We start from the raw sequence: 22,881 nt of genomic DNA on the forward strand, positions 1-22,881 counted from the left end.
AATAGCAATAAGTAAAGTTAAGAAGAGAGGAGGGGAATTGTGGGGTAGTAGAAGATAATGTGTTGTTTTAGATATGTAAGACTAATCTACCTAGGGGAAGTCCAATTCAAAATGTCCAAAAGGCAGTTGGAGAAGAGAGATTGGAGGTCAGGAGAGAGATTAGGATAGGATCTGAGAAACAACAAAGAAATGATTACTGAAACCGCAGGGAATTGATGAGAGCCTAAGTGAAACAAGGAAAAAAAGGGCTCATGACCACACCCAAGGTTGGTTATAATTGGTTTTACTCAGTATAAAGGTGACAGTGCAACTCTTACTTGGCTTTGCTTCTCACACTAGAAAACATGTTTTGATTCAATCAAATAGAAGTGAATTTGAATGGGCTCCTTGAATCAACTTTATTTAGATCCCACTCTAAGCAATTTTTTTTTCTTTTTGCAAAGCAAATGAGTTAAGTGGGTGCCCAAGGCTACTCTAAGCAATTTGGATAAAAGGGAGAATTAGTTTCAGGACTGGGGGTGGTTATGTCCAGATGGATTCCAGAGTTGGAGGATCCAAGGGAAGACGTATCCCTGAGTTTCAAGGGGTTAAGTCAAGCCTCAATAAAAGGTCAGCTCTCCACTAAAGTGAAATTTGCCTCAACCATATAAATGTAAGGTTAGGCAAAAAGTACAATCTCTATGTGTTAGGAATTTTCTTAACTAGGGTTCTGAACTTTTTCATCTAAAAATAAATTTTCTAAAAATGCTTAATGGAATCCAGGGCACATTTTTTAAAAAGGGCTTATTATTATAAAAAGGGTATTCCATTTATAACCATTATTTCTTTTTATGCGATTTATAATATTCTGAGATGAGATCGGTCGGGCCTCATTTTATGTCGAAGGAACCACGACACAAGCGGTTGGGCACGCCTGGCCTGGCGGATGCTGCAAGGCTCGGGGGCAGTTTGCCGGTGCCCCTGGGCCTGGAGAGCTGCCTCCCCCCGGCTCCCTTCCACCTACTGACCCGCACTTCGGCCGCGGGGGGCCTCCAGGGCTCCCTCCCTCCAAGGGCCCCCCCTCAAACCGAAGCTTCAGCATCTTCCCCGCGCCGAGGCCCGGCCCAAGCTCCTCCCTCTTCGGGCCCCTCCAACATGACGAACCCCACTAGCCAATCCGACTCGAGCCTAGGGCGGCCCCGACATCACCCCGGGTCGCCCTTTCAGCTCCGCGGCCCTTTCTCGGGGTGCCCCAGCCAGCGGGGACACAGCGCGCATGTGCGGAAACTAGCCGCACGCGCAGGGCCTCGCCGACTGTTAAGTCGCCTGGGAGTTTCCGCTCTGGTCTCAGGACTACGGTTTCCGATACCCAGCTCGTTGTGGGGAAGCGCGCCGGAAGTGCCGACAGCGGGGAGGCCGGCCGCTGAGGCCTATGGGATGTGTAGTTTATGGACGCCTCGGTCACTCTCTTTGGCGGGAAACCGCCGTTTTCTCGAGACTGTAGCGGTGTTAACTCCCGGCGGACGGAGTCCATCATGGGGTGTTTTCTAGAGGCTCAGGCTTGAGCGGGCGCCAGAGGCGCAGGGATACATCCAGAGCCGGGATTTCGGTCCCAGGAGGCTCTGCGGCGGACCGACCGCCCTGCTCGGCATGCCCCGCAGTTGGGCGCGGGGCTTCCTGGGAACTGTAGTCGCCGGGCTGCGTTACGGCGTTGGCGGAGGGGAGGGCGGAGCTGCCGGCGGCCCGGGCGGGCGGGCAGCTAGAGAGGGTGCGATCGTTGCCGCCGCCGCCGCCGCCGCCGCCACTGCCGCCGCCGCCGCCGCCGCCAGCTCCGGGACCGTTCGCCGCTGCGGGGAGCGAGAGGCGGAGGTGGGGCCGGTGCCGCGATGGAGCCCGACTCGGTGATCGAGGACAAGACCATCGAGCTCATGGTGAGTGCGGCCCCGCCGGCCCCTCGGCCCCGGGCCTCGGCCCAGCGCGATCTGAGGGCCCGAACCCTCCCACATCCTCCATTCCGCCTCCCCCCCAGCGGGGCCCTGCCCGGGCTCGGGGCCGCTGCTCCCCGCCCCCCCCCCGCCCCGTCTCGCCGACCCCATCTGGGGACCCCCCGAGCCCCCCCGGCCCAGCAGGACGCGCTGCTGCCCGCGCTGCCCCGTGGCCGCCGAGCTCCTCCCCTCCCCCACCCGGCCCATTCCCCCCGCCAGCATCCCCAAAGGGCTTCCTTCCCGCTGCCCGGCCGGAGCCCCCGGAGAGGTAGGAGAGAATGAGAGGAGGGTCGGGGGAGCCCCAGTCGCCATTTCTCCTCAGCCTGAGGTCTCAGTGCACCCCCTTTTTCCTCGGTCTGCAAGGCCCCCCCCGCCCCGGGAGGAAGGCTCCGGACAATCGCACGGGCGTATTTGGGGAGCTCGGCTTTCGGGGAGGGACTGATTTACGGCCCCGGATCCCCCGGGCTCCCCCGGCGACCGGATTATCGGGCTTGATCCGGACAAAGAGCTGCTGACATTCTGCGGAAATCCCGGCCGCCGCTCCTGGCCGGAGGGCCCCGAGCCTCCCTGAGCAGGCACTGCTTCAGCCTCCCCATGTTTCTGTTTGCAAGCACAGTGAAGCCCCGGCAGGCCATCGGCACCCCCCGACTGCTCTGCAAAAGCCAGACCGTGACCAGCTGATAGGCTGTCTCACCCTCAAACTAGTGCAGGGTTAAGGAGCCAACCCTAGGCCTGGGGAGGTGACTTGGAACCAAAACAAGCCTTTGTAGAAATGGGAAAGTAACAGTGGTGGAAGTGAAGCCTTTCAAATTTCTGATTTTTTTCCTAAGATGACTGACTGAAAGAAATAAATATGGCAGGTGGTACCCGCCACTTTAAGTAACTGAGGCAACGGCTCGACTTGGAAGCGCAGCCCCATTTCAGGCCCGGCTCCATCTAGGCGAGCCTCTCTGCAGGGCTGGCCGGCTTCTTTGTAGCTGAGAACAGAAACAAGCTTTCCCCGAGGGGGGACACTGGTCCGTTGCATGGGGAGGCTTCCCCCTCAGATTTTTTCTCCCACTCAGGAATGCCTCCTGAGCCAAAGATTCCACTAGGTAGGGTCTGTGACATCAGAGCTACTTCCACATTTAATGCTATAAATAATAAATGGTGACTACTCTGAATGCCCTTTGGATAGCTACCCAGTTTCTGTAGATGATGGTATCTTAAGGGTAGAGCCACATGTTTTTAAAAATGGAAGTACTGTAGCTTAAATATGGAGGTAGCTAGGTTAGTATTTCCTGAATTTTTACCTTATTTAGATAACTAAACTTAGTCCTTTTGAGCACCAGAGCCAGAACACTTTCCCCAGTTTTCAAAGAGATCCTGCAGTTTATATATGGCTTAAAAAAAAAACCATGATCAATATCATTTCTTGAGTAATTTTCCTTTTTTTAACAGTATTTTCCAGCCAGCGGTAGTGTGTTTAGGCATTTGATACACGTTTACAATATGATATTCTGGCAGATGATACTGTAACAAGGACTACCATTCAGATCTACTTAAACAGTATAAACTCATTTAAGATTGAGATTTAAGTCTAAACTTTAAAGCAAAATTCTTCATCTTGAAACATTGTGTAACAAAATGTAGTTTGATTGGGCTGCTGATGAGCTGTATCTCTTGATAGTCGAAAACTCATTTTTAAGAAACTGAAAACCATATGTTTCTCACATTGCTTGGTCAAGTATAAATGAACCTACGTCTTTATTGCAAAATGAACTTTGAAATCTTGAAGCCTAAATCTTAATCTTCCAAGGTTCAAACCACAAAGTTTTTGACTAATGTGCCAGTATCTTGCTTCTGGTCTAACAAGTCACTTAACCTTCTAAAGCTAATAATGAAAAAGAATAAAAGCAAACTGTACCAGATGTGTAACACATCTGGATATTCATTGAACTTGTTTAATGACCAAAGAACTTTAAAAGGGGAGGGGTCAGTGCAAATAGAGCCTCTTTTAAGGTCTTCCACTATACTTCCTGGGATAATTAATTAAAACAATTAAAACCTTTCCTCAAAGTCTTTTTATGAAAATGTAATGTCTTTAAAGTTGAGTGACAGAATCTACTAATAAATAGGTTGGAAACGTAAGATGGATCTTTGCTTGAGATTTTGCTTTGGTTTATATTGGGGCAGCATCCTCATTCTGTAGATCTTTTACACTAATTTTTAAATTCTTCAATTGATAAGGAAGTGAACGAGATCAACTGTGATAGTTAAACTCAAAGCAGGAAACTTAAATTTTATGAGTCCATTTAAGCAGTCAAATGCCTTTGTAAGGTTTGTTCTGTTACTTAGTTAACTAGACCTAAGGTGTATGCTCTTTGAAAAGTGAAACATGACCACTTACTTGATTTGCTGGAAATTCATGTTCCTTTATATTATTGCTTCAGCTTTTTCTCTTAGCCTCCTTTACTCTTCTGGCAATTTGTATTACTGTTACAAAAATAATGCTATTCTTTATTCCAGAAATTAGGCACTTTGCTGGAAGTTCTTCTTCCCTCGCCCCCATAACTGCTCCCTATCTGACGCATAGGAGGTATTTAATAAAGCTCAATAAATAATAAAACTCAAAATTCAATTGAATTAATAATCCCGGCAGTAGATTATAGCATCCCTTTGGACTGTTTCCTTTGTAATTCCTCCTAACTCTCAGTTTAGGTTAACCCTTGGGACAATCACTATTGTTAACTAGCTGACTAAAACCCAGAGTTTACTAAAACTCTTTATTGAAGAGATGAATGCTGTGTTTTACAGATGCCAGTGGTGAGTAACTAACTCCCTTGGCTCTAGAGGCAGTCTGGAGATAATCAGGTAATTCTCTAGACTCTACTTAGTGATTAATTGGTCTGGTATTTTAGAGTTAAATTTTTTTAACCTTGAATTGACACTAGCTTTATTCTCTTATTGATTGGAGAAAAGCAGTTCTGCCCAGTTGCTGAATCATTGGGACAGTGTGGAAATGTCTGTAAAAGTTACCTTGTTTGGCAATTTCTTTGAGTCAAATACATGTACACCATAGGGGCAGATTTAAAGGGAAAAAGGCAGCATACATATTGTCACATAATATTTGTTTTCTTTTGACTTCCAGTTATGAATTGCATTTCAGCCAAGCATGACTAATAAGCCACAATGGGTACTATGCAGGTGGAAGAGACAGACTTTGCAATGAAAGGATGTCGGAGATTGGTGAAGGGAGGCTGGAAGATATAGGATTTGAGAGCTTTCTCCCCCATACTGTGCATAATGTCTCATTTGTTGTTGACTGATTGTATTCTGGCCCAAGTGACTGGGGGCAGATCTTTTGAAGCCTCTCAGTCTCACCTTTCTTATCTTTAATTGAGCCTGCTGCTTCCTGGAGTTTGTTTTAAGGATAAATGGGGTAATAAATGCAAAATACCTGGAGCCTCCCTAAAAAGATCCTGGTCTGAGCCCAGTGTATTCCAAATTGAATTTCCTGATCTTTTCAAAATGGAATATGCTGAGAAGAAGGCAACTTGACTTCGTGATTGTTATGAGCATTTTCTTCCTTTTGATATTTTTTCTTTTTTGATACAATATGTGAACAATTCTGTACAAATGTACACTATTACTATGAGCTATTAATTTCCATTTTCTCATCTTTTCTGAGTGGAGGAAATACATACATACACATATGTGTTGTATGTGTATGTATATGCATATTTCCCAAAGGATCTAATTTAATTGAGGGGCTTACATTTTATCAAGACATTGTCCCCATCATATTTGCCAAGTAACATGTAGCACAAATTAAACATGTGAATCCACACGGCAAATTAAATTTAACATGGAGACTTTTATTTGTGCACAGAAGTCATATTGTGCAGTGGGAAAAGATCTGGATTTGGAATCCAAGAACATGGGTGTGAATATGGAGTCTACAGTTGTAGCATAACTTTTTTAGTTTGGGACAGTCAAAATTTTTCTTGTTTCTGGAAAGAGCTCCCCTAGGTCTAAATCTATAATCTATAAACATTGACTAGAATTACATATAAAAATGAAGCTAGAATATTTCTTTTGGCTCCTATCTTGTTACTTTTTTAGTTTTTAAGGATTTATTCTGACCCTAACTAGGTTGAACATTACATATACAAAGAACTGGAAAAAAAACCACTTCTAGGTGAAACTCTGAATCTCTGTCATGTAGATCTGTACTTTGTGGGGGGACTCTGATAACAAGATGAGGTCTTGGGGGTGAAAGTATGTTTGCTCATAATGGTCTTGGTACTCCTTGCCCTATATTGGTTTTTTTTTTCCCTGAGTTATAGCACTGGATAAATTGCAATCATCTGCAAAGTCTTCCTATTCAACAACAGATAGGTGAATAAAGGTGAATAAAGAGAGCTCTTTGACTTGGCTTAAAGGACTCCATAAAACTCTCAAGCCCTAGATCTGTAGAAACTAGTATCCAGACTTGTGCTGTCCAAACCTAAGGGGAAAAAAAGGTGTTTGATATTGTTGTGTATGGGAAGAGGAAGGACAGGAATAAGCACTTATTTAGAGCTTATTTTGTGCTAGGCTCTGTTAAATGATTCACAAATATCTCAAATTTTGAGCCTTTGGTTCTACTATCTACTGTTATCCGTTATCATTTCCTAGATTTTTTTTTTTTTGTGTGGTTGTGGATGAAGGTAGAAGGCTCTAATTTTCTAGCCTTGTTTTTCTTGGCTAATCCTTGCAGCAAAGTGACCTCTTCTTCAGAATCCCATGTTTTACTTTGTATATATTCTGCATTGCATTATAGTTGTGCTCCTTTATTAGATTGTAAGCCTTTAAGACCAGGAACTGTTTTCTAATTATTTTGTATTCCCTACAATACCACCTCCTGCAATGCCTTCCCTATATGTAGTAGTATCTAGTCATTAACTATTTGTTGAATGAATGAATGACTCAGTTCTAATTTTAAATGTAACTTTTTCTCCAGGATATCTCTCTGGGGTGGAGGGAACTAAGGGGTTAGAATGGAGGGAGGGAAAGTTCATAGTAAATAATATCTTTGGCAATCTATATCCATAGATAATGAACATTTACAGCAGGCTGCTTTGTACCGCTATTTATATATACATTTTGAAGGTGACAACAGAATATTCAGACCAGTGTAGACTGCTGTTTTCTGACCTTGTAGCAGCTATTAATGGATTTTGAAGGACCTATCACTATTAATTAGTGTTGTATCTTGGGGTCCTAGCTATCTGGTCTAATCGATCTAGGATTGAAATAATAAGTACCCTAAGAAAAAATGATCATTGAATTTTTATCCTATTGGGAATCTTGTAAATATGTTCATAGTATATATTTTATTATGTTTTGTTTTTAGTGTGTTTTAGATCCACAAATTCAAATTTTTTGAAATCTCTGACTTATTTTTGGCAAGCTGATTTCAAGTTTGTGAGTGATAACACAAAAAGGAAGAAACCTATTGCTCAAGGGGGGGGGATCATGTCTCCTTGGGTTAAGTTTTTGATCACTGTAATTGCTTAACAGGAAGTTTGTCTATATAGGCAAATGACAGATGTACCAAGAAGACCTGACAATCCAGTTAGTTATCCTTAACTTAAACCTTATTGTTGTTTTAATGAAACTTGAAGGTTTCAGTTTCCTGAATTGCTAAAGTTCTTTATAAAAGGAAATAGCTTCTCAGACTTAGTCAACATTGATTGAATGGTCACTATATATAAAATTCTATTATAGGAACATTGTGGCATTTTCAAGAAAACAGAAAATAAGATTTTATCCTTTGTTTATCACCATATAGTGGAAAAGATAGAAATAATAGTATATGGGGGGGGTAAGATTTTTTTTTAACTAAGTTCGTTAATCCAAGGGGAAAATATCAAGTAGGGCCTATATATATAAACTTATAAGTGAAAAAGGAATTTAAGAAATATTTTTGAGAGAGAAACCTAAAATTTACTTGTTCTTAAACTCTGACCAAGATAGATAGAATTTGAGGGTTTGTCAATGTTAAACAGCTTTTGTTACACATTGATAATGGGCTATACTTCAGCTGAAGTCAGTAGAATAAGTTAAATTTTTACTAGCCTTTTCCAAATTGATCAGTAGTTTAGCATCTACAGCAGAAAGAGCAATGGATTTGGTGCTAGAACACTGATTCAGATTCAACCTCAGAAATATTATGTGTTAGACAATGTCTCTCTGGGACTCAATTTTCTCATATGTAAAATTGAAGGAGATTATATGACCTCTTGGGTCCCTTCCACTTTTAAATTTGTTCCTGTGATTTTTTTTTTTTTTTTTTTTTTTTTAGATTTTTCCAGGCAATGGGGTTAAGTGGCTTGCCCAGTGTCTGAGGTCGTATTTGAACCCAGGTACTCCTGACTCCAAGGCTGGTGCTCTATCCACTGCACCACCTAGCCACCCCCCCACTGCGTCATCTAGCCACCCCCCACTACGCCACCTAGCCACCCCTGTTCCTGTGATATTAAGTAATATTTCTAGCTTTTCATCAACCCTGAAACAATTAGCTATTACTTTGTAATGTCACTACAAATCCTTGCTGGGGAGAATGATCTTTAGGTTTCGTTTTGTGAGACTTGGACAGTTTTTCATTTTAGGATATTTGGCAAAAATCCAACTCTGGGTATTTTATCTAGTTCTCTTGTTGTATATTATGTAAACCAAAGTATCCTATATTTCTGACTTTGTTTTTGCTAAGTCATCACCCTTTTTCTTATCATAGGCAGACCCAAGAGTTCTGTTCTGTGTCTATTTCTGTTCTCTATTGTTATTGTTCAGACTTTTTCCAGTCATGTCTGACTCTTTTTGACCATCATCATTTGGGGTTTTCTTGGCAAAGTTTGCCATTTCTTTCTCCAGCTCATTTTATAGATGAGGAAATTGAGGCAAACAGGGTCAAGTATCTGAAGTCAGATTTGTACTCAGAAAGATGAGTTTTCCTGACCCTGTTCCTGGTGCTCTTTTTACTTTGTCATTTATTTTTTTGTTTCTCTATACACTCCTTGGTGATCTTACCAGACTCCAGAGATTGAATTATATTTTCTATTCAGTTGACTCTCAAAACCTTTCTGTCCAGCTATCATCTCCTGAACTCAGCTTCTGTATTGGCAGTTGCATATTACTGGTTCTCCCATGTCAAAAATAGAACTCATTTTGTTCTGTATACTCATCTGTTCTCCAAACTTTCCTATTTCCATTGAGGAAATCATCATTTTTCCAGTCAACATTGCTGTCCTCTTGGAGCCTTCCTTTTCCCTTACTACCCATCAGTTTATCCTATCTTCCTACTATCTCTTATAAACATTCCTTCTCTCCATGCTTGACAAAAAAAAAAACTCCTAAAACAAAAAAAAACCCAACCCCATAAAATTCCTCAGCATCTTTCACTTGAACCTTTGCAAAAAAAAAAACCTTGTTTGGTCTTCCTGGCTTGTCTCCTTCCAAACTATCCTTCGTAGAGCTGCCAAATTAACAGTCAAGGTTAAGTGACTTTCCTAAGGTAGCACAACTAATAAGTGTCTGAAGGCAGATTTTAACTCAGTTTTGGTGTTTTTTTCCACTGCAACACCTAGCTGCCCTTCAATTGATATTTTTAAATCACAGGTCTATGTCTTCCTTGTGTGAAACACACACACACACACACACACACACACACACACACACACACACACACAGAGGATCTTATATGGTCAGCTTTCTAACTGTTCCCCATAACAGTCTTATCTCTTCATCTTCTACCTCTAAGCCTTTGTAAATGCTTTGATTAATGGGATAGGTGGATGAAGGTGAGAAGGGAATACAGTATATTACATGCCTTTGGGTAATCATTGTAAAGGTAAAAAGATGGGAATAGGAGAGTATTATACAGAATGTCCTTTATGTCTTTGCCTGAATTGTAGTGTGCTTGGAGGGAAAATTTTAAAGCTGAATATTGCAGGTACTTTATAAATTCTTGTCGATTGATTTATTGAATTTCTATGTGGAGAACTCATACTTTGTATTCTATCTTGGTCTCTTAAAAACTTCATTCTAGGCACAGATCTGGGATCCACCTCCTAAGTGAAATCACAGAAATAAAGCACTTTTCCCTTTTAAAATAATTTTATAATTTTCTTTCTTGTGAATGTCATGAATCCTCCACTACAATATAATGACCTTCTTGAGAGCCAGTATTACTTTATTTTGTTTTGTATTGTATCCCCACTGCCAGATACATGATAGATGCCTATTAAATGTTTCTTGTATTAAAATGGGAGAAAAGATTTACTCTGCAGTTGGCTATAGCAGTATATCTCTGTCTTTCTTAACAAAACACAAATGACAAGAAGTCCATTCATTTCCCATAATTTTGAGGGTGATTTGAGAAAAGAAAGAAAAGAAAGAAAAGAAAAATGATGGCTCATGAAATAGTCCTGGAAAGATTTCCTTGAGTTATGTTAACCTTAAAAGCAAAATCTTAAAAAGTGTTAAAACAAAATGACAGGAAATATAGATTAGATATGAAATTTTATTCTCTGGGTAAAGGCCATTTTAATAATCACCACTCCAGGCTGAGAGATCAGAAAACTAATATAGCACAAGGGGAGGGGAACAGAACTTCATAACAAAAGTAGACAGAGCCTTAAACTTCTCTGGATACCATTATATTATTTGATACCAACAAGAACCATCCTTTTACAATGATATCTTTTCTGGAGGAGTTAACATATTCTAAGTCCTGGGAGAGCTGAGCAAATACTCCTTTCTAAGTCTTGAGGACACAATTCTTTGCTGGATTAAGGAGGGCAGAATAAGTCTTCCTTTCAAAGTCTAAAGGGAGGACACATTCCATTCCTCACAATAGCTAAGAAAATCAATCTTTGACCAGGAATATAGTTTTGAAAACCTATAGTAATTATTATGCTTTAACAGATATAACTTACAATGATGTTATGAGAATGTTTGAGGAATTGTTGAGTGGAAAGCTGTAGGAAGGGTGCTTGGAACTAGAAGTCAGGAGAGTGTTGAATTAAAGTCTTAAAGACTGTGCAATAGGAACTATTGGTGCCTAAATAAAGAAGGTCTTTAGGAGTCAAGTCTTCAATCCCCAATCAAGAATTAGTTCTCATTTTCAAAGATCTGAATGGTGGATATAAGGAGAGTTGCCCAAGATTAAACCTAATGTACATAATGAAGGCTTCTGTCAACTTGTAGTTGTATGACTGGAGAGGAAGTGTTAATGTAGGTTGGATCAGCAATGTATTGTGGGGGAAGAATTGGTAGAACTTGGTACAGAGAAATGAGTGAAATGTTCCCAGCCTTGAGGTACTGAGAAAATTATATCCATGACTGTGATGAGAAAGTTGGAAAACTGAAAGGTGAAGAGTGGAGAAAAAAATCATTGATTTTGGTATCAATTTGAACCTTAGCTCTGCCTTGTAGTGTTGCTTCTGAACTCTCTTGAGGACAGACCTGGAACAGTTTCTGATTCTTCTCAACATATTTAAATACTTCTATATCAGATGGGGGAAAATCGTGAAAATAGAACAATTGAAATGAGTTAGAGAGTCAAATAATTAACAAATAAGTATCTAGTAGTTAGGATGAACACTTTTCTCCAAGGATAAAAAAAAAAATCTCACAAACCAAGTTTTCCCTTCAAACAAATTACATTTTATTGTAATGCAGCTAAGTATTATAGTTGACATTGTTGATATTTGTCCTTCATTCTCTAAGAAGAATATGACATCAGGGAAGTGATGCCATGACAAGCACATGAGTTGGATTTGAGAGAGGTGGGACTGTGCTAAGTCACCAACCTCACTTTGTTGTTCAGTGTCATCTGGATCTATTGACCAGATATGAATCAGGATGACTAGAAATGGCCCTGGATAAGAGGCAATCAGTGTTACATGACTTGTCCAAGGTCATACAATAAGTGACAAGTTCCTGTGTCTGGATTTGAACTCCTTTTCCTCCTGACTTCAAGGCCAGTGCTCTATCTACTGCGCCACCTAGTTGCCCAAGTATTATAGTAGGTAGAGCTTGTCTAGACTAGAATTTGAATTCTCTCCCAGCAACCTGGGATCCTGAATCAGTCACATCTACCTCACAAGGTTGTGAAGATCAAATAAGAACGTAGATACAGTTATCTCTTCCACATCTCAGATTTTCCCCCATCACAAATTCAATATATTGTGGGTCAGCATATGAAATTACTATAGTATATCAAATTTCTTAGCTCTTTTATGCAATATTTTTATTTAATTTGATTTACAAATAAAGCCATGATGAAATACTTATCTCAAATTTTACAATAAGTTCCTGTAAACACCTATAAAAAGAAAAAAAGAGAAAAATTCAGACTTCTGTTATGGTATCAAGGAGGGTCAAAAAATTTGGATCTGGAAAATTCTCCCCTCTCCTTTGCCTCTCTCTCCATATGGAAGGGATGACTTAATGCTTTAAAGAAATAATCCAGGTCTTCAATATACCAACATGTTTTTACAAAACTTAAAAGCACTATGATCATTACCCACAATCAGCAATAAAATGAACACAGATAAGGAAACATAAAATATCTAGGAATGGAAGAGAGGATACCAGCAATTGGAGTTGGGGAACAGAATAGAATTCCTAAAACAGATGGCAAAGTTTATTAACTACCAACTGGGGGGGGGTGAACACTTTTAAGATTAATCTGCATTCTTAACATTTTCTCCATCACTTTTCAATCTAGACAATCACCAAAATGGTAACTGATTTATTGTGTAGATTTCCAACTGGAAATTCTAGCAACTGCCTTTTCAGACTCTGTAGTAGCTGACCCCAGTGTATTCCTGAATGAATAAATAAGGGTTGATCACCCCAAACAACCCCACCAAATCACTTCTAGTTAAGGTTGTTGTCTGAGAGACGATTCTTCTTTCTTGGTCTCAAGAGACTTGTGGGACCTTGTTGCATTAGTACAATCCATTTTATTATTACTTTTGGGGAATTACAGCTCTTTAAAAATAATGGCTGTTTTTTTGACAGTTGTGAGATATTGACCTTTATATTTGATTCTCTACTGACCCATCTGAGGATTGGTAGGACCAAAAAAACAAGCCAAAGCAAAATAATTCTAATTAGAATATTTTTGGTCGGTAGAGCCTGAGGGGTTTCCTACTTTTTTGTATCTCAGCAATTCTTCCTTGAGAGGCTTGACCTGGCTTGATATTGAGGCCTGAGGACCTTCAGAAAATTCATGAATATTAACTGCAACTGAACCTTCAGCTTACTCTTGGCTATGGAAACTGAAGGGATCAGTTCAATACGGGAGGGCCTTTTTTTTTTTTAGTTTTTGTCAGAACTGCTGTTGACTCATGTTCTTTTGTGCATTTTTTTCTCCCACTCCCATAGTTTACATAGCATTTACAAACCATCTCATGAAAGAGATGGTAAGAAAAGTGGAATGTTGATATATTAAAGATCTGGATTATTTCTTTAAAGCAGTAATCTAGTAGTAAATTGTCAGATTCTTTATTATTTTAGTAATAAAGTACCCTGGTCATAGGTGAGGCCAGTTTCAGTTAAAAAAAAAACAACACAACATTGTGACTGCAACTTATCTTAGTAGAGAGAGTTCAAAACTGGGTTTCTGTCCCACCTCTGAACTCTGTTACTTTCTTTAAATCTGTGCTAATCAAGGCTTTGAGACTTACATACTGAATTATAGAAGTCTCTGTCCCTGGTGATATTTGTCCCTTCCTCCTGGAAAAGACCATGACATTAGGGAGGTGATACCACGCCAAGCACATGAATTGGATTTGAGTGAGGAGTGCTGTACTATTGTCACCAGCCTTTTTTTCTCCTCCAGTGCTATCTGGGTCCAGTGATCAGATGTGAATCAGGATGACTGGACATGGCTCTGGATGTGAGGCAACTCACATGTCCAAGGTCACACAGCTAGTAAGTGTCAAGTATCTGAGGCAGATTTGAACTCTGGTCCTCCTAACTCCAAGGCTAGTGCTCTTTACACTGGTAGGAGGGAGTTCCAGCAACTACACTTGGAATCTCTCCTCTGTTTAAACCTGGTCTGAATTCTAATGGTTTGCATTGGTTCTTTGGTTTGGCTTTCTTATTTTTCCTGTTAGTTTACAAAATGGGTGTATTTAGAGATTGTTGGTAATATTGAGTTTTTGATACTCAATACAAATACTGCAAAAAAAAAAGCTGTCTTATATGGTCCTGGAGATGTTTAGTTCCCTGAGTTTCTAAAGTGCCTTAGAAATTGGCTTTTAAACTGACAAACTCTTTCCTAGTTAGTTGGAGAAAAAATGAGAAGAAAAGGAATAATGACAACATTATAGCCTTATCATAGTAATTTCTACTTATTTAGAAATTGGTGAGCCTGATTGATCATGATTGAATAGTGAAGGATGTTCCACAGAGATTTTCTTATCCTGTCAATTTTTGCTAAAAGAGATTTTACTCCTAAGATTCCATATGGAGCTGGTTGGTATAGGGCATGGTCTTAGCCTGTAACTTTTCTGGGACTCAGATCCACCACTCCACTGACCCTTCCATTATATGGTGGACACCATTTGCCACTGGTGCCATGGTAGGTGTATGGATTGCTTTCTGTCTTTCCAACAGTTACCGAAGTGCATGTTTGGGATTTTATTGAAGAAAGCTGGATACAGTAAAGCTGAAGGAATCTTGGAAGATGATTGACTGCTGTCTTTTCTCAGACTAGTCTGAAAGGGAATACCCCCCACCCATTCATTCTGGATTGGTGGATCTGAAGTACAAACTATTTTTCAGGTAAGCAATTACCCTGTATTGTTTTGTTTTGTGGAACTCATTTCTTTTGCAAAAAGCTTTATTCCTTTTAAAAAATATTCTTTCCCTTCACTTCCTGAAGGAAATAGAAGAGATTGTTAGATATTAGTGTCTTGTGTCTTTGGCCTGGTGTTAGTTATTGTATTTGAGGCAGTATTTCCCAGTAGAAACTTCATTGAGTGTAATGAATGAGATTAAGGCTGTTCTGAAACATAGCCTAGGCCCAAATGGAAAGTAACCTCCTTTGTGGACTTATGAATGGAACCACCACAATAACAAACATAAGTGAATATGTATATATACTATACACACACACACACACACACACACACATATATGTGTATATAGGACTACTTAGGCAATGTAGTATTTCACACTGAAAAGTGCCTTCTGAAAGATGGAATGAAAGCTGTTGTGATGTCATCTTATAGAATTAATAGAGTTAATGGTCATAAGACAATTTATGTTGCTCTCATTTTGTTATGATCTTCATTTCTTTGGATATTTGGAACTTCCCCACAAGGGTCCTTAATGATGCTATTTCAGGTTTTGTAATTTAGTGTACAGATTTTTTAGGTTCACATTTTCACTTGTGATAGAAAAAGAACCAGCAAGCTGATTTGTTGATTTGTTGGCCTACCATTTGTTATCCCCTCTATCCCATCAGATGAGCTGTCAGAAAGAATGTTAAGACTTTTTAAATGAGTTGAGTTTACTACTGGATCTCAAAAGTTAGAAGGGACCTCAGGTCATCTGATTAGTCCCATTGATATATCATACTGGACAAATATGTTCATCCAGTCTTTTACTAGAATATCTCCTTCAAGGGAAAACATGCGACTTCCAAGGGAGCGGGTTGGAGTGAGGTTGGAGGATAGAAGTGAAGGGAAGGGAGTAAGAATTCATCTAGCACATGTACCAAGCACCTTGTGATTAGTCTCATTCCAACCTTAAACAAACCTGTAAAAGAGGGATTACCTATTGTACAATTGAAAACTGAGGCAAATGAGTTTAAGTGACTTGCACAAGTCACATAACCAAAATCTGTCTGAGACCCGATTTGAACTCAGGCCTTCCTGACTCAGCACTCTACCCATATGTCACTTAACTGCCAGGGACAATGCAGTTTGGAATAGTGCAGATTGTTAGGACACTTACCCTTTTGTCAAACTGTCAGTCAGTAAATAGTAAGCCAACTACATTGTTCCAAGCACCATGCTAGCAGCAAACTAGAGTTCCTATACTCAAGAAACTCATAGTCTAATTAGTGGAGCAGTTAACAATAAGATAAATAGGTAATATTTAAAAAAGGGAAGATCCTAGAATTAAAAGGGATTTGGAAAGGTTTCCTGTAGAAAGTATAATTTTAGCTTGGTCTGGAAGGAAATAAGGGAAACCAGAAGGTGCAAATGAGGAAGTGCATTCTAGGCAATTGGGGTTGGGGAGGAGTTTCTTGTTTTGAAGAGGAAAGATGAGGCCAGTGTTACTATATCAAGAGTATGAGATGGGGGGGTAGTATAAGGTGTGAGGGATCAGGATATATATATGTCTTTGAATGCAAACAGAGGCATTAATATTTGATCCTGAGGGTCATAAGGGGCTGCTGAAGGTTTTTGAGCAGGGGATGACATGCACGTGAGAAAGATCACTTTGACAACTAGTTGGATTAGACTGGGAGAGGCTTGTGGCAGAGGGCCCAATGGGTAGGTTGTTGCAGTAGTCCAGGCTTGAGATGAGGACTTGTGCCAAGGTGGCAGTGGCAGTCGCAAAGGTAAGAAGGGGGCTTATGTGAGAAATATCACAAAGGGACAGATGATAGACAATTAGCAACAGAGAGGATTTGGGAAATGAGAGATAATGAGGCATTGAGGATGACACTTAGGTTGCCAGGCTGGCTTACTTGGAGGATGGAGGTACCACGGTAATAAGGAAGTTTAGAAAGGGAAAGAGTTTTGGGGAAAAGATAATGAGCTCAGTTTTGACTGTTTTGACATTTAAACTCCACCTGCTTTAGGACTAAGTAGAACAACTCTAAACCCTACTGCGGGTGTTAGCCCTTCATATACTTGAATGTGTTTTTTAATGTATCAGCAAGATGTTCCCTCCTCCACCTTAAAGCAAAATGAATTTGTTCACCTGATTTTTATGCAGTGTTCTTAATTGATCTTCTGGACACTTTTTTAATCTTCTTAAAATACAATGACTGAAATTGAGTGCAGTCTTTCAGTTGTGGTCTGCCCAGAGCACAGTACAAACTAAAAAAAAATAGATATCTAAGGAAGTGTAAGAGAAGAAATCTTTTTAAATGTTAAAGCAAGTGCTGAACAGGGAAGTACTTTTGGGGTGGGTGAACTCAAAGCCAGCTTCATGCTTCTCTGAGTTTTTTTTTTTTAATGCTATCCTGGTAACTTAAATAACTAATGTAAATGTCTATTTAAAACGTGTTCATGTAGCTGATTTTAATGGCTGTTGTACTGTCAAGCAGTAGCCACTTCCCACTCCCTTTCCTCTCTGCCCCTGGGAGAACAGGCAATTTCTTTGTAGTATTAAGCAATTCTCCCAGAATTCCCCTTTCCTTTCCCCCAACCAAGGATTCATTTTGGTTGCAACTCTGAGAATTCATGATGCTTGCCTCAGTATAATTAAAATTCCTTTAATCTTGAAAATATTTCTCTCGGATCATTATTTTCCACAGGCATCCAAATTGGACAGTGTCAGACCTGAGAAATTTTGGGTAGGTTCTGAAGAATAGAACATTATATGTATATAAAGAGGAAATGAAGATTTTGAAACCAGCACCATGAACATTGCCCTCTCTGACTTTTGTGACCAGCTTCTCACCTCCACATTTTGCCCCATAAATCTTCTTTATTCTCTAATAATCCCAATTTTTTATATTAGAGAACAGCTCAGGTCAAAGCCTGTTTCTCTATTGGAAAAAAAAATTTAAGGAAAGCAGTTAATAGTTTTCCCTTTTCTTATTACTAGATAGGTATTAGATCCCAGCCTGGCCCTGAACTTAATCATTTCTATAATGAGTAAAAACAGGAATAATAGAAGTTGTATTTCTCCCTTTTTGATGTTATTTTGAAAGCACATCTGTAAACTCAATAGTTTTTAATCCATCTGAAGAAAATTTAGATTATTCTTGTGCTAAATGAAGGATTAGCACATGAGACAGTATATTTTAAATCTTCCACCTCACTCTACCTCCTAGTAAGTTCTTTGGGAAAGGCACAGTTAAAAAACACTGTTACTGTAGATTCAACAAATAGCCATTTTGAGATGCAGGAATCAAATCATAGGCTCATGCATAGACCTAGAGCTGGCAGAGATGTCAGAGGTCATTTAATCCAGGTCCCTCTCTGTACAAAGGGGGAAACTCTTGACCCTTACAGGTCAAATGACTTAAGGTCACATAGTAAGTTTCAGAGATGGTATTTAAAACTTGGTCCTTTGATTGATTCCAAAGTCTTTTTATTATTTTATTTAAAAGATCCCTCTATTCTGTTAGCTTCTACTGAAGTAAATAAAGCATAAGGTGAGAATAAAAGTATTATGTTAAGTATTACTTATGTTAAGTATAAATTTAATAATTTTCAATTTATTATGCCAATAACTATAAATGTGCTGCAGGGAGAGGTACTCATGTTCTTGTCTTTTTAAAAATAATCTTTTTTGCTTACACAAATAAGTTCAAACCCCCTCCCTTCTCTGGCACTCTTTGCTTCTTTAAAATGAATGGTTGAATGAAAATAGCTTGCCTAATGAGTAAGACTCTTACTACAGTCTTAAAGTATACCCTTTTGCTTTTTATATAGTAGAAATATTTTTGGTGATTGACCATTTGTTTCTCTTATATAACATTCTTTTCATCTATTACTGTTTGCCAAATTTAGTTAAATATAATATATAATATAAATATATAATTATATCTATATAAATATATAATATAATAAATATAATAATAATATAAGTATAATTGGGAAGTCTTCTTATAACAATGATTATACAATGATTCAAAATCCTTTGGTAGTCAAAAGTGATACATACACCTTGATGTTGTCTTTATTCAGTCTGCATTTTTATAACATTAAAGTCACAATGTATTTTATATGTATTGAATCTTGTTTGCCCACTGATTTTTCATTAGAATTATGGAGCTACATTCTCAAAGGACAATAATTGTTGTTCAGTTTGTTCTACTCTTTGTGACCCTATGGTCCCCTTACCCCCTCCATGGGATTTTCTTGGCCAGGATGCTGAAGTGCTTCTTTTTACCGTGGATTTAGGCATTTGGAGAGGTCAGGTGACTTGCCTAGGGACATAGTTAATATCTGAGACCTGATTTGAACTCTGATCTTCTTGACTCTGATCTTCTTGACTCAAGGCTCACTGCTCTCTCCACTGTACCATCTAGCTGCCTCCTAGGAAAACAGCACCACTGACTAATAAATATATTGAGGGGATTGTGAGATTTAAATTTGGAAGTGATTTTAGAGATGATTTATCTCATTTATCTTAATTTACAGAGGAACAAATTGAGGCCCTTAGAAAGGAAATATTTTACCCAACAGTTAAAGTAATGTGTAGCAAGTCCAGAGTTCAAACTCAGGCTCTCTGATTCCAAATTTGATGCTATTTCCCCATCTCCTTCTCTGAATACTAGCTTTCATTTCAAAGAGGAGTCTGCCCTTGTACATGTGTTCTTCATGCATTGAATTTTCCACTTGAGCACTGGAAAGAATTGGGCCAAAATGAGAAAAAGGGGATGTTCTGAGAAAAGGGGATTCTTCAAATCCATCTCAGCTCTTTGTCCATGGGCAAGATACCTGAGGCAGCTTGGTGAAACAGTAGGGGAGAGAACATTAGACCTAAAGTCAGGAAGCCCTGAGTTCAAATTTGACCTTAAATAATTACTAGCCAAGAGACTGTGGGCAGGTCATTCAAGTTTTATCTGCCTCAGTTTCCTCAACTGTAATCAGAAGTATAATTATAGCACAGGGGTGTTGTGAGGATCAAATGAGATGATGTGTCCAGTCACATAATAGGTCCTTAATGAATGTGTGTTTTTCTCTGTTCCCTTTGTAAAATGAGGTTGGACTAGATCGCCTAGAGGGAGTGGGGTCCAGTTCCCAAGTCCTCAGGACAAATATGTTCATGTGATCTTGGGTGCTCAATTAAGTGCATCTGTAGTAAAATATTTCACACCACTAAGTCTTATTTCTTTGGGAGTTTTCCCTGACTCCTGGGTACTTGAATGTGTATTTGTCCATGCCACCAATGTCATTATTCTAGATACTTAGCAGGGCTATAAGGGCCATAGGTGGAGATCATGTTTCTAGCTGCTTAGACAGTTAGCCTGCAGTGTGCTTAACAGGAGCACTGTCTGACTTGCAAAGTGCTAAGTAAACAGGCCAAAAAGAAGGTTCCCTAACCTGAAGGCTCTGGAGCCCAACCCATTAACTTTCCTCCTTTGACTTTTGTTTTCAAATAGCTGCATAGATCTACTTAGTTTAGTTGAGGAGCAAATAGCATTTTCTTTTTCAGTGAAAAAACTAGAGCTAGTTAAATTGTTTGCTTTCCTTTTCTCCATCAGTTTTGCTGTTCCCTCCTAAGATAGGCTTTTTCCCTTCATGTACACTTCATAAACCCTGTATATCTCAGCAGAATTAATCCATAAACAGTTCTTAAGCATTGGAGAAAAGCAGTTGGAGAATGGGAAGAAGAGAAACTCCTGACAGTCTGTCTACCTGGGACATCTTCAACCCTTCTAAAAAGCATAAACTGCATCTTCCCCCCCCCGAAAATGAGGTATTGCTAGATATGTGCTCTTGGAATATGGCCAAGGAACTTCAGAAGTGGCATCTCCCCCAGACCACAGGCAGGGCATGGTCATAGCCACTTGTATGTGGGGGAGAGCATGGGAGGGAAAAGGAGAGGCATAATCGGTTTCCACCCAGCTGGCCCCTGCTTAAAACAGCTCTGCAAGACCTCAGTCTTGCCCCTCCTTTGTCCCTCCCACATGCCAGCCCCATTTCTCCTTCCTTAAATTCCAATGTCCTTTTCTTTGCCTGCTGCTTAAAAAAAAGTTTGCAGCTGTTTGTAAAATTTCTTCCTCTAGAGGCTGGGGCCCTGAGCTTCCTCTAGGAATGCCTTTTAAAAAAAAATATCTATCCCAATCTGACCTACCCCCAGCCATTCCTTCTCTTAGGCTCCTTGGAGTTCCTTTTGAGGGAGCCTTCACTACTTACTTTATCTTTGGGGATCCCTGACAACTCTTCCTTCTACAGAATGGCACTTTATTGAGCAGTAAATAGGACTTTTGACATGAAGTTATCGTTTACCTTCCTTTTCTCCATCAGTTTTGCTGCATTAAATGATGATGATGATGGCTGGTGGCACAAGGACTCATACTCTGGGTCTAGAATCAGGTAGATTTGAATTCAGATGCAGGCTCAAACACTTATTCTGCATAAAGTTTCATCTGCCCCTTTCACTTTCCCAAGGACATTAATGGAACAGGACATTTGATGGCTTACAAGCCTCAGTGGCCTTGAGACTGAAAGTACTACTCTGGGTTGCATTTTCAGTATAAATGAAAGCATTTTATTTTTCTTGGTTTGATTGATGGTGTGTTTTTTTTTTTTATGGAGATGGGGGAGGAAAGTTTGGGGCTACATTCATTCACTTGCAAGGTTATTTCTATGTAACAGTGCATGAATGCACAAATATTCATGCTGAGTAGTTTGGTTGCTTTAGGTAGAATGAAGTCCCTATAAAATTCTGGGCTAGGGCTCCTGGTATTTTATTTCAGATGACTAAGGAAAATTGGGAACTTTTTAAGGTTTTCAACCGTCACCTTTCCATTCTGCTAGAATTTTTTTTTTCCTGAAGAGCTCTTATTTCTCTACTTCTTCTAATATGGCCTGTTTCAATAAGATATTCTTTTTGCTGAATATTTAATGTTAGATATCTGCATATTATAAAGGCCATCTTTATTAGTGTAAAAGTGAAAATAAATAGCTGATTATTTCAACAGTTGAATATTTGAGTTCCTGAAACTATAGGGATACACTGATGGGAGAAAAAGATATGTATTTTGAGCAACTTAAGTTTCTTCCTCCATAAAATGAGGGAATTGAACTAGATCTTAAAGAGGCTTGTCTAGTGATATTGAATATCCTGAGATGCTCTATCCTTTCAGCAGAATTCACACTGTTCATTAATTCTATGGGACTTGACTCAGCATCATTATAAATTAGCAAGTGTTCATTGAGAAGCAGCTGGGTGAGGTGGTACCTGGAAGATCTGAGTTCAATTTCTGCTCAGGTCACTTAATTTGCTGGGTGACCCTAGGTAAGTCACTAAAGCTTAGCTTAAGTTTTTTCCACCTATAAAAATGGAAATAAAGATAAAACTTACCTGTGAGAATCAAAGGAAACAAGTTTTTATTGAAAAACCTACTGAAAACAAGATGCTGGACTACATTTGCACTACATGTACTTGCAAGTACCAAAATACATTTTCTTGTGGAATATTTTTATAGATCATGCTTTTCATCAGTTCATATTGTTTGCCCTACCCAGTTATTCCAGGGTTAGTATGGCTTGATTGTACTTGGTTCATACAAAATATTTTTTTCATTGTCTATCATGGTATCATAGTATGGGATATTTTATTACTTTAAATATCTTCCTTTGATTATGTAGAGTTAGATTCTTTTCTTAGCAAGACCTAATGTTCTCACTGTTAAACCTCACCAGAAAAAGTCTTTGTAGATACCTTTGTGTTCCTCTGTTGGCTGTAGCTTTTCCCACTTGAATTGAATACAGTGAATACAGATGACTGTTTTTTTTTTCTCTTGTAATCCAAATAATGCTAGAGATTCTATCTTTATAAATCTTGTTTTATTATCTATCTCCCCCCCCCCCCCCATTACAGTATGGGCTGATGCATCTTACAGGACTTCTATTTCTGGTGTGAACCACAGGAAACAGACAACATTTGTGCTTTGTAAGCCCTTTGGCTCATTGCTGACATCCAAATACAATTCCCAAGAGTGATCTGACTTCAT

The 22,881-nt window shown here is 39.5% G+C and overlaps 1 protein-coding gene across 5 annotated transcripts in view; it reads left to right on the forward strand.

Moving 5' to 3' along the window:
- The first annotated feature begins 1,376 nt into the window (after positions 1–1,376).
- Positions 1,377–22,881, forward strand: part of FBXW11 (F-box and WD repeat domain containing 11) — a 95,230-nt gene continuing 73,725 nt past the window's right edge. The window contains exons 1-2 of one of the 5 annotated variants that reach the window (XM_074212420.1): positions 1,378–1,910; positions 14,619–14,786. Coding sequence is in view for 2 of the 5 variants with exons in the window: in XM_074212422.1 (XP_074068523.1) it covers positions 1,866–1,910 (45 nt within the window). In the remaining 3 variants the exon portion in view is untranslated. Of the gene's footprint in view, positions 1,911–14,618; positions 14,787–22,881 lie in introns of all 5 variants that reach the window. The other 4 variants (XM_074212421.1, XM_074212423.1, XM_074212422.1 and 1 more) reach the window with 4 other exon arrangements.

Source organism: Macrotis lagotis, chromosome 1, assembly GCF_037893015.1.
Source record: "Macrotis lagotis isolate mMagLag1 chromosome 1, bilby.v1.9.chrom.fasta, whole genome shotgun sequence".
In the NCBI taxonomy this organism is placed as follows: Eukaryota; Metazoa; Chordata; class Mammalia; order Peramelemorphia; family Peramelidae; genus Macrotis; species Macrotis lagotis.